Source organism: Bombina bombina, chromosome 6 (assembly GCF_027579735.1).
Source record: "Bombina bombina isolate aBomBom1 chromosome 6, aBomBom1.pri, whole genome shotgun sequence".
NCBI classification, from domain to species: domain Eukaryota; kingdom Metazoa; phylum Chordata; class Amphibia; order Anura; family Bombinatoridae; genus Bombina; species Bombina bombina.
Window position 1 is genome coordinate 261363043 of NC_069504.1, and position 17607 is coordinate 261380649.

General features: G+C 40.7%; 1 protein-coding gene across 1 annotated transcript in view; it reads right to left on the bottom strand.

Moving 5' to 3' along the window:
* Positions 1–15157: 15157 nt before the first annotated feature.
* The window catches only part of LOC128662830 (carboxypeptidase M), a 312750-nt gene continuing 310300 nt past the window's right edge, over positions 15158–17607 (bottom strand). Inside the window, exon 9 of the mRNA XM_053716814.1 lies at positions 15158–17127. Within this exon, the coding sequence (XP_053572789.1) occupies positions 16924–17127 (204 nt within the window). The 3' untranslated portion in view covers positions 15158–16923. The remainder of the gene's footprint in view (positions 17128–17607) is intronic.

Genomic DNA, 17607 nt, shown 5'->3' on the forward strand with positions numbered 1-17607 from the left:
AGCCTTCTAGGCTGGGGGGCAGTCTGGAACTCCCTGAAGGCTCAGGGATTGTGGACTCAGGAGGAAACACTCCTTCCAATAAACATTCTGGAACTAAGAGCGATATTCAATGCTCTTCAGGCTTGGCCTCAGCTAGCGACAATGAGGTTCATCAGATTTCAGTCGGACAACATCACGACTGTGGCTTACATCAACCATCAAGGGGGAACAAGGAGTTCCCTAGTGATGTTAGAAGTCTCAAAGATAATTTGCTGGGCAGAGATTCACTCTTGCCACCTATCAGCTATCCATATCCCAGGTGTAGAGAACTGGGAGGCGGATTTTCTAAGTCGACAGACTTTTCATCCGGGGCAGTAGGAACTCCATCCGGAGGTGTTTGCACAATTGATTCATCGTTGGGGCAAACCAAGCAGCGCCTTGGTCCTTCAACCTGGCTTATGTGTTTCCACCGTTTCCTCTGCTCCCTCGTCCGATTGCCAAAATCAAGCAGAAGAGAGCATCGGTGATCTTGATAGCGCCTGCATGGTGATGCAGGACTTGGTATGCAGATCTGGTGGACATGTCATCCTTTCCACCATGGACTCTGCCGCTGAGACAGGACCTTCTACTTCAAGGTCCTTTCAACCATCCAAATCTAATTTCTCTGAGGCTGACTGTCTGGAGATTGAACGATTGATTTTATCAAAGCATGGTTTCTCCGAGTCAGTCATTGATACCTTAATTCAGGCACGAAAGCCTGTCACCAGGAAAATCTATCATAAGATATGGTGTAAATATCTTTATTGGTGTGAATCCAAGGGCTACTCATGGAGTAAGGTCAGGATTCCCAGGATATTATCTTTTCTCCAAGAAGGATTGGAGAAAGGATTGTCAGCTAGTTCCTTAAAGGGACAGATTTCTGCGCTGTCTATTCTTTTGCACAATCGTCTGGCGGATGTTCCAGATGTTCAGGCATTTTGTCAGGCTTTAGTTAGAATCAAGCCTGTGTTTAAACCTGTTGCTCCACCTTGGAGCTTAAATTTGGTTCTTAAAGTTCTTCAGGGGGTTCCTTTTGAACCTCTTCATTCCATAGATATCAAACTTTTATCTTGGAAAGTTCTTTTTTTGGTAGCTATTTCCTCGGCTCGTAGAGTTTCCGAGTTATCTGCCTTACAATGTGATTCTCCTTATCTGATCTTCCATGCAGATAAGGTAGTTCTGCGTACCAAACCTGGGTTTTTACCTAAGGTGGTATCGAATAAGAATATCAATCAGGAGATTGTTGTTCCATCATTGTGTCCTAATCCTTCTTCAAAGAAGGAACGTCTATTACACAATCTTGACGTGGTTCGTGCTTTAAAGTATTATTTACAAGCTACTAAAGATTTTCGTCAGACATCTGCTTTGTTTGTTGTCTACTCTGGACAGAGGAGAGGCCAAAAGGCTTCGGCAACCTCTCTTTCGTTTTGGCTAAGAAGTATAATCCGCTTAGCTTATGAGACTGCTGGCCAGCAGCCTCCTGAAAGGATTACACAGCCCATTCTACTAGAGCTGTGGCTTCCACATGGGCCTTTAAAAATGAGGCTTCTGTTGAACAGATTTGCAAGGCGGCGACTTGGTCTTCGCTTCATACCTTTTCAAAATTCTATAAATTTGATACTTTTGCTTCTTCGGAGGCTATTTTTGGGAGAAAGGTTTTACAGGCAGTGGTACCTTCCGTTTAAGTACCTGCCTTGTCCCTCCCTTCATCCGTGTACTTTAGCTTTGGTATTGGTATCCCACAAGTAATGGATGATCCGTGGACTGGATACACTTTACAAGAGAAAACATAATTTATGCTTACCTGATAAATTTATTTCTCTTGTGGTGTATCCAGTCCACTGCCCCCGCCCTGTCATTTTAAGGCAGGTATTTTTTAGATTTTAAACTACAGTCACCACTGCACCCTATGGTTTCTCTTTTCTCTGCTCGTCTTCGGTCGAATGACTGGATATGGCAGTTAGGGGAGGAGCTATATAGCAGCTCTGCTGTACATAACTGCAGCCATATCTTGCAGAGTAAAAGAATTAGACGCACTAGAAATACTTGGCGTCGCTTGAGTGGGCGTTAAAGGTTGTGACACTTGGGGAGAATTAGATGGCATAACCTGATTCTCTTCGGACTGAGAATCATCCTTAGACATACTTTTATCACCTAAAATATGTTCTTTGCAATGTAAGGCCCTTTCAGTACATGAGGGACACAATGTAAGTGGGGGTTCCACAATGGCTTCTAAACACATAGAGCATTGACTTTCCTCAATGTCAGACATGTTGAACAGGCTAGTAATAACCACAAAAAGTCTTGAAAACACTTTATTTAATGAAAAAAACAACAATTTGAAAAACGGTACTGCGCCTTTAAGAAGTAAAAAAACGCACAATTTTTCCAAAACTGCTTTAAAATGTTATAACTCTCACAATTTTAGCATATATGTGTCTTATCTTGTAATCTAAGATTGCACCACAAGTAAGGGACAAATTAACCCTCTATGAGAAAAATGTTACCCAAAACGTTATAAAAAATAGATTAGCAACCCCCTGCACCTTGCCACAGCTCTGCTGTGGTGCCTACCTGCCCTCAGGGGTCTGAGAAATCTCACTATAACTTCGTTAGGCTATGTCTTCAGCTTCAACTGCGCATCTGAGGCGTGAAAATTAGGCCCCGCCCATCCTATGCGATGTCTCTCTGCCTAACAAAACCGCTGTAAAGCGGTATAGGAACTAGCCATGTGGGTTTTTTATATCCCCAAATAAAACCTATATGCCATGTGAAACCCTCCAGTGCCATTAAACATAAAAAACGTTTCCTCATAAAAATGTTATGTTGCCAGTGTCAACCATGCTGCCATTCCTTTGCTGCATTTAAGCCCATAATATACAGGTCCCAGTAATACCCCTTTATATATGTAGGATTACTGCTTACCTCTTCCCTCATGGGAACTATGTCAGCCAGTTCTGAAATACCACAGTCTCTCCAGAAATAAATGACTAAACATATCTCAATGCTTGTAGCATGAAAAACATTCCCCACACTGAAGCTTCTCGAGTACTCCTCAGCCATTCTGTGGGAGCTCCTCTGGATCTTAGTGACAACTACTAAGATCATCAACCTCCAGGCAGAAATCTTCTTCCATCTGCTGCCTGAGGAAAAATAGCACTCACCGGTACCATTTAAAATAAAAAAGTCTTGCTTGAAGAAAATAAAAAGTATCATTTTAACACCTCTTTCCCTTTACCCCTTCCTATTACTAGTATAGGCAAAGAGAATGACTGGGGGTGGAGAGAAGGGAGGAGCTATATATACAGCTCTGCTGTGGTGCTCTTTTGCCACTTCCTGTTAGCAGGAGGATAATATCCCACAAGTAAGGATGAATCCGTGGACTCGTCGTATCTAGTAGAAGAAATGTGTTCACGATTTATAAAAAAAAAAACTTGTGTGACACCTCTGGGGCTCCATAAGGTCCAGTTCTGCACACAAACCTCTTTTGTGAAGTGATTTGAATTTGAAAATAAGCTTAGCTTCTCTTTAAATTAGCTTCTTTTCAGGATCCCCCCTCTTAAATCTTTCTTGAATTTAGAAATTGCCTAAAACTGCAAGTTTCCTAGTTGTGGACTTCCTTAAAATGTTTAGAGAGCTGATGATCTACATTCCCCTTCTTAATATTTAAAAGATGTTCCCTAATTTTCTTACGTACCTCTATGCCAAGGACATTGAATTGTAAATAACATTTTTATTAGTGTATCTTATTATAAATTTACCTGTAACTGTCAATATAACATTCTTTCTTTTAGAACTGTATTTACAAGCTTTACAACTTTAGTACGGAAATAAAAAAAAACTATTTTCTTATTAAATACCAATAAGTCTCATATCTTTAACCATAGCTTTTTTGTAGAATTCTTAGGCCTAGATTTAGAGTTCGGCGGTAGCCGTCAAAACCAGCGTTAGAGGCTCCTAACGCTGGTTTTGGGCGCCCGCTGGTATTTGGAGTCAGTGATTAAAGGGTCTAACGCTCACTTTACAGCCGCGACTTTTCCATACCGCAGATCCCCCTACGCCATTTGCGTATCCTATCTTTTCAATGGGATCTTTCTAACGCTGGTATTTAGAGTCGTTTCTGCAGTGAGCGTTAGAGCTCTAACGACAAGATTCCAGCCGCCTGAAAATAGCAGGAGTTAAGAGCTTTCTGGCTAACGCCGGTTTATAAAGCTCTTAACTACTGTACCCTAAAGTACACTAACACCCATAAACTACCTATGTACCCCTAAACCGAGGTCCCCCCACATCGCCGCCACTCGATTAAAAATTTTAACCCCTAATCTGCCGACCGCCACCTACGTTATACTTATGTACCCCTAATCTGCTGCCCCTAACACCGCCGACCCCTGTATTATATCTATTAACCCCTAACTTGCCCCCCACAACGTCGCCGCAAGCTACTTAAAATAATTAACCCCTAATCTTCCGACCGCAAATCGCCGCCACCTACGTTATCCCTATGTACCCCTAATCTGCTACCCCTAACATCGCCGACCCCTATGTTATATTTATTAACCCCTAATCTGCCCCCCACAACGTCGCCGACACCTGCCTACACTTATTAACCCCTAATCTGCCGAGCGGACCTGAGCGCTACTATAATAAAGTTATTAACCCCTAATCCGCCTCACTAACCCTATCATAAATAGTATTAACCCCTAATCTGCCCTCCCTAACATCGCCGACACCTACCTTCAATTATTAACCCCTAATCTGCCGACCGGAGCTCACCGCTATTCTAATAAATGTATTAACCCCTAAAGCTAAGTCTAACCCTAACACTAACACCCCCCTAAGTTAAATATAATTTTTATCTAACGAAATAAATTAACTCTTATTAAATAAATTATTCCTATTTAAAGCTAAATACTTACCTGTAAAATAAATCCTAATATAGCTACAATATAAATTATAATTATATTATAGCTATTTTAGGATTAATATTTATTTTACAGGCAACTTTGTAATTATTTTAACCAGGTACAATAGCTATTAAATAGTTAAGAACTATTTAATAGTTACCTAGTTAAAATAATTACCAATTTACCTGTAAAATAAATCCTAACCTAAGATATAATTAAACCTAACACTACCCTATCAATAAAATAATTAAATAAACTACCTACAATTACCTACAATTAACCTAACACTACACTATCAATAAATTAATTAAACACAATTGCTACAAATAAATACAATTAAATAAACTATCTAAAGTACAAAAAATAAAAAAGAACTAAGTTACAGAAAATAATAAAATATTTACAAACATAAGAAAAATATTACAACAATTTTAAACTAATTACACCTACTCTAAGCCCCCTAATAAAATAACAAAGCCCCCCAAAATAAAAAATTCCCTACCCTATTCTAAATTAAAAAAGTTACAAGCTCTTTTACCTTACCAGCCCTGAACAGGGCCCTTTGCGGGGCATGCCCCAAGAAGTTCAGCTCTTTTGCCTGTAAAAAAAAACATACAATACCCCCCCCCCAACATTACAACCCACCACCCACATACCCCTAATCTAACCCAAACCCCCCTTAAATAAACCTAACACTACCCCCCTGATGATCTTCCTACCTTGTCTTCACCATGCCAGGTTCACCGATCCGTCCTGGCTCCAAGATCTTCATCCAACCCAAGCGGGGGCTAGACATCCACTGAAGAAGTCCAGAAGAGGGTCCAAAGTCTTCCTCCTATCCGGCAAGAAGAGGACATCCGGACCGGCAAACATCTTCTCCAAGCGGCATCTTCTATCTTCTTCCATCCGATGACGACCGGCTCCATCTTGAAGACCTCCAGCGCGGATCCATCCTCTTCTTCCGACGACTAGACGACGAATGACGGTTCCTTTAAGGGACGTCATCCAAGATGGCGTCCCTCGAATTCCGATTGGCTGATAGGATTCTATCAGCCAATCGGAATTAAGGTAGGAATTTTCTGATTGGCTGATGGAATCAGCCAATCAGAATATAGTTCAATCCGATTGGCTGATCCAATCAGCCAATCAGATTGAGCTCGCATTCTATTGGCTGATCGGAACAGCCAATAGAATGCGAGCTCAATCTGATTGGCTGATTGGATCAGCCAATCGGATTGAACTATATTCTGATTGGCTGATTCCATCAGCCAATCAGAAAATTCCTACCTTAATTCCGATTGGCTGATAGAATCCTATCAGCCAATCGGAATTCGAGGGACGCCATCTTGGATGACGTCCCTTAAAGGAACCGTCATTCGTCGTCTAGTCGTCGGAAGAAGAGGATGGATCCGCGCTGGAGGTCTTCAAGATGGAGCCGGTCGTCATCGGATGGAAGAAGATAGAAGATGCCGCTTGGAGAAGATGTTTGCCGGTCCGGATGTCCTCTTCTTGCCGGATAGGAGGAAGACTTTGGACCCTCTTCTGGACTTCTTCAGTGGATGTCTAGCCCCCGCTTGGGTTGGATGAAGATCTTGGAGCCAGGACGGATCGGTGAACCTGGCATGGTGAAGACAAGGTAGGAAGATCATCAGGGGGGTAGTGTTAGGTTTATTTAAGGGGGGTTTGGGTTAGATTAGGGGTATGTGGGTGGTGGGTTGTAATGTTGGGGGGGGGGTATTGTATGTTTTTTTTTACAGGCAAAAGAGCTGAAATTCTTGGGGCATGCCCCGCAAAGGGCCCTGTTCAGGGCTGGTAAGGTAAAAGAGCTTGTAATATTTGTATTTTAGAATAGGGTAGGGAATTTTTTATTTTGGGGGGCTTTGTTATTTTATTAGGGGGCTTAGAGTAGGTGTAATTAGTTTAAAATTGTTGTAATATTTTTCTTATGTTTGTAAATATTTTATTATTTTCTGTAACTTAGTTCTTTTTTATTTTTTGTACTTTAGATAGTTTATTTAATTTTATTTATTTGTAGCAATTGTGTTTAATTAATTTATTGATAGTGTAGTGTTAGGTTAATTGTAGGTAATTGTAGGTAGTTTATTTAATTATTTTATTGATAGGGTAGTGTTAGGTTTAATTATATCTTAGGTTAGGATTTATTTTACAGGTAAATTTGTTATTATTTTAACTAGGTAACTATTAAATAGTTCTTAACTATTTAATAGCTATTGTACCTGGTTAAAATAATTACAAAGTTGCCTGTAAAATAAATATTAATCCTAAAATAGCTATAATATAATTATAATTTATATTGTAGCTATATTAGGATTTATTTTACAGGTAAGTATTTAGCTTTAAATAGGAATCATTTATTTAATAAGAGTTAATTTATTTCGTTAGATAAAAATTATATTTAAGTTATGGGGGTGTTAGGGTTAGACTTAGCTTTAGGGGTTAATACATTTATTAGAATAGCGGTGAGCTCCGGTCGGCAGATTAGGGGTTAATAATTGAAGTTAGGTGTCGGCGATGTTAGGGAGGGCAGATTAGGGGTTAATACTATTTATGATAGGGTTAGTGAGGCGGATTAGGGGTTAATAACTTTATTATAGTAGCGCTCAGGTCCGCTCGGCAGATTAGGGGTTAATAAGTGTAGGCAGGTGGAGGCGACGTTGTGGGGGGCAGATTAGGGGTTAATAAATATAACATAGGGGTCGGCGATGTTAGGGCAGCAGATTAGGGGTACATAGGGATAACGTAGGTGGCGGCGGTTTACGGAGCGGCAGATTAGGGGTTAAAAGTGTAATGCAGGGGTCAGCGATAGCGGGGGCGGCAGATTAGGGGTTAATAAATATAATATAGGGGTCGGCGATGTTAGGGCAGCAGATTAGGGGTACATAGGGATAATGTAGGTTGCGGCGGTGTACGAAGCGGCAGATTAGGGGTTAATAGTATAATGCAGGGGTCAGCGATAGCGGGGGCGGCAGATTAGGGGTTAATAAGTGTAAGGTTAGGGGTGTTTAGACTCGGGGTACATGTTAGAGTGTTAGGTGCAGACGTAGGAAGTGTTTCCCCATAGGAAACAATGGGGCTGCGTTAGGAGCTGAACGCTGCTTTTTTGCAGGTGTTAGGTTTTTTTCCAGCTCAAACAGCCCCATTGTTTCCTATGGGAGAATCGTGCACGAGCACGTTTTTGATGCCGGCCGCGTCCGTAAGCAACTCTGGTATCGAGAGTTGCATTTGCGGTAAAAATGCTCTACGCTCCTTTTTTGGAGCCTAACGCAGCATTTGTTTGAACTCTCGATACCAGAGTTAAATTTATGGTGCGGCCAGAAAAAAACCCGCGGAGCGTTAACAGCCCTTTTACCGCCGAACTCTAAATCTAGGCCTTAATCATTTCCATTTTAGAACACCTTTCTTATTTTTGTCACTTCTAGCATTAAAATCACCATAGAAACTATCAGAACACCAGAGTCATGCCCAGCAGTGCAAACAATGGCAAGTGATTATAAAGTGCCCACACCAGTGTAGCCAGAACCATTTCTAGTAACTGGCGTGTTGGTGTTTCCATTTGCAACCAACATAGTATTGAGATGACAGAGGAAGCATAAAAGGTAACAAAGACATATCCTGGTTGATTTGTAACCACTGCACCTTATTATAGGATTGCAGGGTCAGTCTAGCTCTGTCTGATCAGCAAATCATACTACTGTAAGGCCTTCTCAGCACTGGAGCTACCAGAGGCCGTTATTGGTTTAAAAATCAAATATGGTCCACAGAAGATAATGTCTATTCCCAAATCCACATTTCTAGAATCCACAATTATAATGAAATCCAGAATTTTTCATTGATATTTAAAAAAAAAAGGAAAAAGTGACCCTTTTTCTCTGCCAGTAAGTCATAAACTTCTCTGTCTACGTCTTTTGCTTTTAGTTTCTTCTGTTATGTGTGATCAGTCCACGGGTCATCATTACTTCTGGGATATAACTCCTCCCCAACAGGAAATGCAAGAGGATTCACCCAGCAGAGCTGCATATAGCTCCTCCCCTCTACGTCAGTCCCAGTCATTCTCTTGCACCCAACGACTAGATAGGATGTGTGAGAGGACTGTGGTGATTATACTTAGTTTTTATGACTTCAATCAAAAGTTTGTTATTTTACAATAGCACCGGAGCGTGTTATTACTTCTCTGGCAGAGTTTGAGGAAGAATCTGCCAGAGTTTTTTACTATGATTTTAACGGGAGTAGTTAAGATCATATTGCTGTTCTCGGCCATCTGAGGGAGGTAAAAGCTTCAGATCAGGGGACAGCGGGCAGATGAATCTGCATTGAGGTATGTAGCAGTTTTTATTTTCTGAATGGAATTGATGAGAAAATCCTGCCATACCGTTATAATGACATGTATGTATACACTTCAGTATTCTGGGGATGGTATTTCACCGGAACTACTCTGTTAAAAGTCACTAATCCTTTTAATAAGTATTTTTCATGTTAAACGTTTTTGCTGGAATGTAGAATCGTTTACATTACTGAGGTACTGAGTGAATAAATATTTGGGCATTATTTTCCACTTGGCAGTTGTTTGCTTTTAATTGTGACAGTTTCGTTTCTCTTCACTGCTGTGTGTGAGAGGGAGGGGCCGTTTTTGGCGCTCTTTGCTACGCATCAAAAATTTCCAGTCAGCTACTCTTATATTTCCTGCATGATCCGGTTCATCTCTGACAGGTCTCAGGGGTCTTCAAACTTCTTTGGAGGGAGGTATATTCTCTCAGCAGAGCTGTGAGAATTTTATATTGACTGTGAATAAAAACGTTGCTCTGTAATTTTTATGTCAAATTTAATTATTGTTATTTTACTAATGGGAACAAACCTTTGCTAAAAGTTGTGTTGTTTTAAAGTTTGATGCTATAACTGTTTTTCAGTTCATTATTTCAACTGTCATTTAATCGTTTAGTACCTCTTTGAGGCACAGTACGTTTTTGCTAAAAAAGATTATAACCAAGTTGCAAGTTTATTGCTAGTGTGTTAAACATGTCTGACTCAGAGGAAGATATCTGTGTCATTTGTTCCAATACCAAGGTGGAGCCCAATAGAAATTTATGTACTAACTGTATTGATGTTACTTTAAATAAAAGTCAATCTGTACAATGTGAACAAATTTCACCAAACAGCGAGGGGAGAGTTATGCCGACTAACTCGCCTCACGCGGCAGTACCTGCATCTCCCGCCCGGGAGGTGCGTGATATTATGGCGCCTAGTACATCTGGGCGGCCATTACAGATAACATTACAAGATATGGCTACTGTTATGACTGAAGTTTTGTCTAAATTACCAGAACTAAGAGGCAAGCGTGATCACTCTGGGGTGAGAACAGAGTGCGCTGACAATACTAGGGCCATGTCTGATACTGCGTCACAGCTTGCAGAGCATGAGGACGGAGAGCTTCATTCTGTGGGTGACGGTTCTGATCCAAACAGATTGGATTCAGATATTTCAAATTTTAAATTTAAATTGGAGAACCTCCGTGTATTACTAGGGGAGGTCTTAGCAGCTCTCAATGATTGTAACACCGTTGCAATACCAGAGAAACTGTGTAGGTTGGATAAATACTTTGCGGTACCGGCGAGTACTGACGTTTTTCCTATACCTAAGAGACTAACTGAAATTGTTACTAAGGAGTGGGATAGACCCGGTGTGCCGTTCTCACCCCCTCCAATATTTAGAAAGATGTTTCCTATAGACGCCACCACTCGGGACTTATGGCAAACGGTCCCTAAGGTGGAGGGAGCAGTTTCTACTTTAGCTAAGCGTACCACTATCCCGGTGGAGGATAGCTGTGCTTTTTCAGATCCAATGGATAAAAAATTAGAGGGTTACCTTAAGAAAATGTTTGTTCAACAAGGTTTTATATTGCAACCCCTTGCATGTATCGCGCCGATTACGGCTGCGGCAGCATTTTGGATTGAGTCTCTGGAAGAGAACCTTAGTTCATCTACGCTAGACGACATTACGGACAGGCTTAGAGTCCTTAAACTAGCTAATTCATTCATTTCGGAGGCCGTAGTACATTTAACCAAACTTACGGCTAAGAATTCAGGATTCGCCATACAGGCACGTAGGGCGCTGTGGCTAAAATCCTGGTCAGCTGATGTTACTTCTAAGTCCAAATTACTTAATATACCTTTCAAGGGGCAGTCTTTATTTGGGCCCGGTTTGAAAGAAATTATCGCTGACATTACAGGAGGTAAGGGCCACGCCCTACCTCAAGACAAAGCCAAAGCTAAGGCTAGACAGTCTAATTTTCGTCCCTTTCGGAATTTCAAAACAGGAGCAGCATCAACCTCCACTGCACCAAAACAGGAAGGAGCTGTTGCTCGTTACAGGCAAGGCTGGAAACCTAACCAGTCCTGGAACAAGAGCAAGCAGGCCAGGAAACCTGCTGCTGCCCCAAAGACAGCATGAACCGAAAGCCCCCGATCCGGGACCGGATCTAGTGGGGGGCAGACTTTCTCTCTTCGCCCAGGCCTGGGCAAGAGATGTTCAGGATCCCTGGGCACTAGAGATCATATCTCAGGGATACCTTCTAGACTTCAAATTATCTCCCCCAAGAGGGAGATTTCATCTGTCAAGATTGTCAACAAACCAGATAAAGAAAGAAGCGTTTCTACGCTGTGTACAAGATCTGTTATTAATGGGAGTGATCCATCCGGTTCCGCGGTCGGAACAAGGACAAGGGTTCTACTCAAACCTGTTTGTGGTTCCCAAAAAAGAGGGAACTTTCAGGCCAATCTTAGATTTAAAGATTCTAAACAAATTCCTAAGAGTTCCATCGTTCAAAATGGAAACTATTCGGACAATCTTACCCATGATCCAAAAGGGTCAGTACATGACCACAGTGGATTTAAAAGATGCTTACCTTCACATACCGATCCACAAAGATCATCACCGGTATCTAAGGTTTGCCTTCTTAGACAGGCACTACCAGTTTGTAGCTCTTCCATTCGGATTGGCTACGGCTCCAAGAATCTTCACAAAGGTTCTGGGTGCCCTTCTGGCGGTACTAAGACCGCGAGGGATTTCGGTAGCTCCGTACCTAGACGACATTCTAATACAAGCTTCAAGCTTTCAAACTGCCAAGTCTCATACAGAGCTAGTTCTGGCATTTCTAAGGTCGCATGGATGGAAAGTGAACGAAAAGAAGAGTTCTCTTTTTCCTCTCACAAGAGTTCCATTCTTGGGGACTCTTATAGATTCTGTAGAAATGAAGATTTACCTGACAGAAGACAGGTTAACAAAGCTTCAAAATGCATGCCGTGTCCTTCATTCCATTCAACACCCGTCAGTAGCTCAATGCATGGAGGTGATCGGCTTAATGGTAGCGGCAATGGACATAGTACCTTTTGCACGCCTACACCTCAGACCGCTGCAATTGTGCATGCTAAGTCAGTGGAATGGGGATTACTCAGATTTGTCCCCTACTCTGAATCTGAATCAAGAGACCAGAAATTCTCTTCTATGGTGGCTTTATCGGCCACACCTGTCCAGGGGGATGCCATTCAGCAGACCAGACTGGACAATTGTAACAACAGACGCCAGCCTACTAGGTTGGGGCGCTGTCTGGAATTCTCTGAAGGCTCAGGGACTATGGAATCAGGAGGAGAGTCTCCTTCCAATAAACATTCTGGAATTGAGAGCAGTTCTCAATGCCCTTCTGGCTTGGCCCCAATTAACAACTCGGGGGTTCATCAGGTTTCAGTCGGACAACATCACGACTGTAGCTTACATCAACCATCAGGGAGGGACAAGAAGCTCCCTAGCAATGATGGAAGTATCAAGAATAATTCGCTGGGCAGAGTCTCACTCTTGCCACCTGTCAGCAATCCACATCCCGGGAGTGGAGAACTGGGAGGCGGATTTCTTGAGTCGCCAGACTTTTCATCCGGGGGAGTGGGAACTTCATCCGGAGGTCTTTGCCCAAATACTTCGACGTTGGGGCAAACCAGAGATAGATCTCATGGCGTCTCGCCAGAACGCCAAACTTCCTCGCTACGGGTCCAGATCCAGGGATCCGGGAGCGGTTCTGATAGATGCTTTGACAGCACCTTGGAACTTCGGGATGGCTTATGTGTTTCCACCCTTCCCGCTGCTTCCTCGATTGATTGCCAAAATCAAACAGGAGAGAGCATCAGTGATTCTAATAGCGCCTGCATGGCCACGCAGGACTTGGTATGCAGATCTAGTGGACATGTCATCCTGTCCGCCTTGGTCTCTACCTCTAAGACAGGACCTTCTGATACAGGGTCCATTCAAACATCAAAATCTAACTTCTCTGAAGCTGACTGCTTGGAAATTGAACGCTTGATTTTATCAAAACGTGGTTTTTCTGAGTCGGTTATTGATACCCTGATACAGGCTAGGAAGCCTGTTACCAGAAGGATTTACCATAAAATATGGCGTAAATACCTATACTGGTGCGAATCCAAAAGTTACTCCTGGAGTAAGGTTAGGATCGCTAGGATATTGTCTTTTCTACAAGAAGGTTTAGAAAAGGGTTTATCAGCTAGTTCATTAAAGGGACAGATTTCAGCTCTGTCCATCTTGTTACACAGGCGTCTGTCAGAAAATCCAGACGTCCAGGCCTTTTGTCAGGCTTTAGCTAGGATCAAGCCTGTGTTTAAAGCTGTTGCTCCGCCATGGAGTTTAAACTTAGTTCTTAACGTTTTACAGGGTGTTCCGTTTGAACCCCTTCATTCCATTGATATAAAATTGTTATCTTGGAAAGTTCTGTTTTTAATGGCTATTTCCTCGGCTCGAAGAGTCTCTGAGTTATCAGCCTTACATTGTGATTCTCCTTATCTGATTTTTCACTCAGACAAGGTAGTTCTGCGTACTAAACCTGGGTTCTTACCTAAGGTAGTCACTAACAGGAACATCAATCAAGAGATTGTTGTTCCATCCTTGTGCCCAAATCCTTCTTCAAAGAAGGAACGTCTTCTACACAATCTGGATGTAGTTCGTGCCCTCAAGTTCTACTTGCAGGCAACTAAAGATTTTCGCCAAACTTCTTCCCTGTTTGTCGTTTATTCTGGACAGAGGAGAGGTCAAAAAGCTTCTGCTACCTCTCTCTCTTTTTGGCTTCGTAGCATAATACGTTTAGCCTATGAGACTGCTGGACAGCAGCCTCCTGAAAGAATTACAGCTCACTCCACTAGAGCTGTGGCTTCCACTTGGGCCTTTAAGAATGAGGCCTCTGTTGAACAGATTTGCAAGGCTGCAACTTGGTCTTCGCTTCATACTTTTTCCAAATTTTACAAATTTGACACTTTTGCTTCTTCGGAGGCTATTTTTGGGAGAAAGGTTCTTCAGGCAGTGGTTCCTTCTGTATAATGAGCCTGCCTATCCCTCCCGTCATCCGTGTACTTTTGCTTTGGTATTGGTATCCCAGAAGTAATGATGACCCGTGGACTGATCACACATAACAGAAGAAAACATAATTTATGCTTACCTGATAAATTCCTTTCTTCTGTTGTGTGATCAGTCCACGGCCCGCCCTGTTTTAAGGCAGGTAAATATCTTTTAAATTATACTCCAGTCACCACTTCACCCTTGGTTACTCCTTTCTCGTTGCTTCTTGGTCGAATGACTGGGACTGACGTAGAGGGGAGGAGCTATATGCAGCTCTGCTGGGTGAATCCTCTTGCATTTCCTGTTGGGGAGGAGTTATATCCCAGAAGTAATGATGACCCGTGGACTGATCACACAACAGAAGAAAGGAATTTATCAGGTAAGCATAAATTATGTTTTTTGTTCTAAAATGCAAATTATAGTCTATATTTATTTAAGACATCATCTCTTATCTTTCCGGCTACAGTACTGTATTATCTTTCTGATGGAGCTATGTATACAAAAGTATTACAAATGATACCATCCATATAAGCTGTTTTATGACATGTAAATATTGCCTATAGACATAATATATTGATGTTTACACTTGGTCTCATCCACTCTCCAACGTACAAATGTTCTGAAATCCAAAACCCCAAGCAGTTTGGACAAAGAGATTTATATTTGTATTACTTTGTTCTCTTGGTATCCATGGTTGAAAAGCAGGTAAGGTAGGATCAAAAACTTGCATGTCTGTATGGTAGCAGTAAGGCTTTTAACAATGTTATACATTTGCAAGGGCACTAGATAGCAGTCCTTCAACAAACATACAATGAAAACAAAGCTACTTTGATAAGAGAAGAAAATTGAATTTTATTTTTTTTAAATTGTAAGCTTTGTCTGAATGATAAAGGAACAATTTGGGGGTTCAGGTCCCTTTATGTTTTGCTTATCTGTAAAACCAAGTACAATTTGTACAAAGTGAAATAAAGATGGAAAGGTAACAAACTTATTATTTGTGGCCAGAAATCTGCAGCTTGCAGGAAAGCTTAAATAAGGAAATATAACAATTGTTATATAGGTAACTGAATAAAAAAAAATAAGATTGTAACCAAATGCTGGGATATATTTAATATTGGATTTTTTCATAGGAGTTTAAATAATTCAGGTTTTATGAAAAATGTGTCGATAATGAATTATTATTGCAGTGTTGTAATGATCATATGAAAGGTTTGCTAAGAACAAAAACATAGATTACTAGTAGTCAGAATAAAATATGCAACAGATTAATAGTAGTCGACCCATACTAAACCATCAGAATTGCTTGCAGGATTTAAAGGGCCATTATAGTAGAATATTACATGCTCTAATCTGTTACAGCATGTCATTTTAAGACTATAGACCGTGCAGTACTATGTATTTATCCTCTGTGAAGGGGTTAAACACACAGTAGAAGTGCCGCTAGGGCCCCATTAAGCACTGCTGGTCCCTAGCAGAATTCGCTGCTGATCCAATCAGCAGTGCTAGTTGCACAACTCAGCAGCATTTTCCACTTGGGACCTGCAGTGCTCTGCAGGTCCTGAGCAGCACATATACTATGTGTTGAACCCTTTGCAGGGGGTTAAATGCATAGTACTGCATGGTCGATAGTCTTAAAATGACATATTACAGCAGTCATTTTCTACTATAATGGCCCTTTAAAACTGTAAGGTCACACCAGTCTATTAGAAAAGACCACAATAACTTAGTAATCACTAGCTTTTCAAATGCATTTGTAACACTTCTCTTGTATGGGAACTATTCAGCAGTGCTATTTCAAACCACCAGATAACACATTTTATCAATATAGATTAATTCAGCTGCCTTGAAAAAAACATTTAGTCCTTTTTCAAGTGCATTTTATGGCTCTTTGCACTTAATTTTATAAAAGTATTTTTAAAATGTTCATTTTTATAATATGTTAAAAACTTATTTTCCTATGCTCAGTTTGCACGTTACTAAACACCATTGTTTATTGGCTTATTAAAAAAAAGCTAAAAGCATCTAGCTCAAATCACCTTTTTATACTATGAAACTTGAACACAATTAAAATATGACTTTTGGAATGTTCATTAATTATTACAATCATTAAGTGAAATTGTTTAATACATACATGTCATGAACTGATATCACTGGTATTCAAACATTTTGCTGTCATCATTTTTACTGAATCAATAAGTGCTAACGTTTTTCGCTTTGGTCGTGTGTGTTTTTCTTCCATAAAGGTCTGGGCAAACCCATGCAAACCTCACCCACATTGAAAAGCCTGTCTCATATTTTCATGTTTTCATCATATACACAATTCAAACTGTTTTAATAGTTCAAACTGCAGTTTTTCTAAAGGATTTGCTTGGCTTAAAAAATAAATAAAAGAAAATCACTTGGATTTGATGTTTTTAACATGTAAATACTGATGGACTGATATGGAACCCAATGTAAAATATATTTAAAAAAATGTTTTTATTTTCTGTAATAAACGTATTGTTGGCATGGCCAGATCAGCCAGTTACATGATTTTTATGATACGGTGAATTGATCTGACACTTTTACTATATTTTCCCAAGTTCCAGTTTTGTTAAAAACATAAAAGGAGCATCAGGGCAGTGCTTAGTAGAAGCTGTACAATGCATGCTTCACGTGCACTGCTACTATTTCCTTGCGGTTCACTGCTGTTGGTGCTCTTGACAGTGTAGATGAAATCATATGTTAGAGCAGAAAAGTTTGTACTTGCTGGTATGATAAAGGTCCTTAATATGGATGAGCCCCCTTGAACTGTGACCTAAGATTAGTGAGAAAAAAATCCATGCTTTACAATAAAATATACATAGAATAAATCATCAAAATGCAATAATTCATAATGATGCAAATGTGTTATTAAACAAGCACTGCGTGGATGTATGTGCAAAAGAAAAAAGTAAACAAATCATTAAAGGAACAGTAACCTGCTGGCTACAACTACAGTTGCATGGTTATTACTCACCACGGTATTGTTTTTCCTCCTGCACCTTTAGCTCTCTGCAAATATATTCTCTTATTTTAACCCTTTAAAAGTGCTGGTTAGTGACGTTCTGCCACTGGGAACCACCATCTTGTAATTGAAGTATTTTTGTACAGAAGTGGTGCACATTCACAGATTGTGATAGTGTTGTCTTTTTTTTATTTTTAATTGCTGACATACATAAAACAGAAAGCATATAGGCATAAGCGATATGTACTTACAGCAAATCTACATACATTGCTCGATAAACATAATACAAAC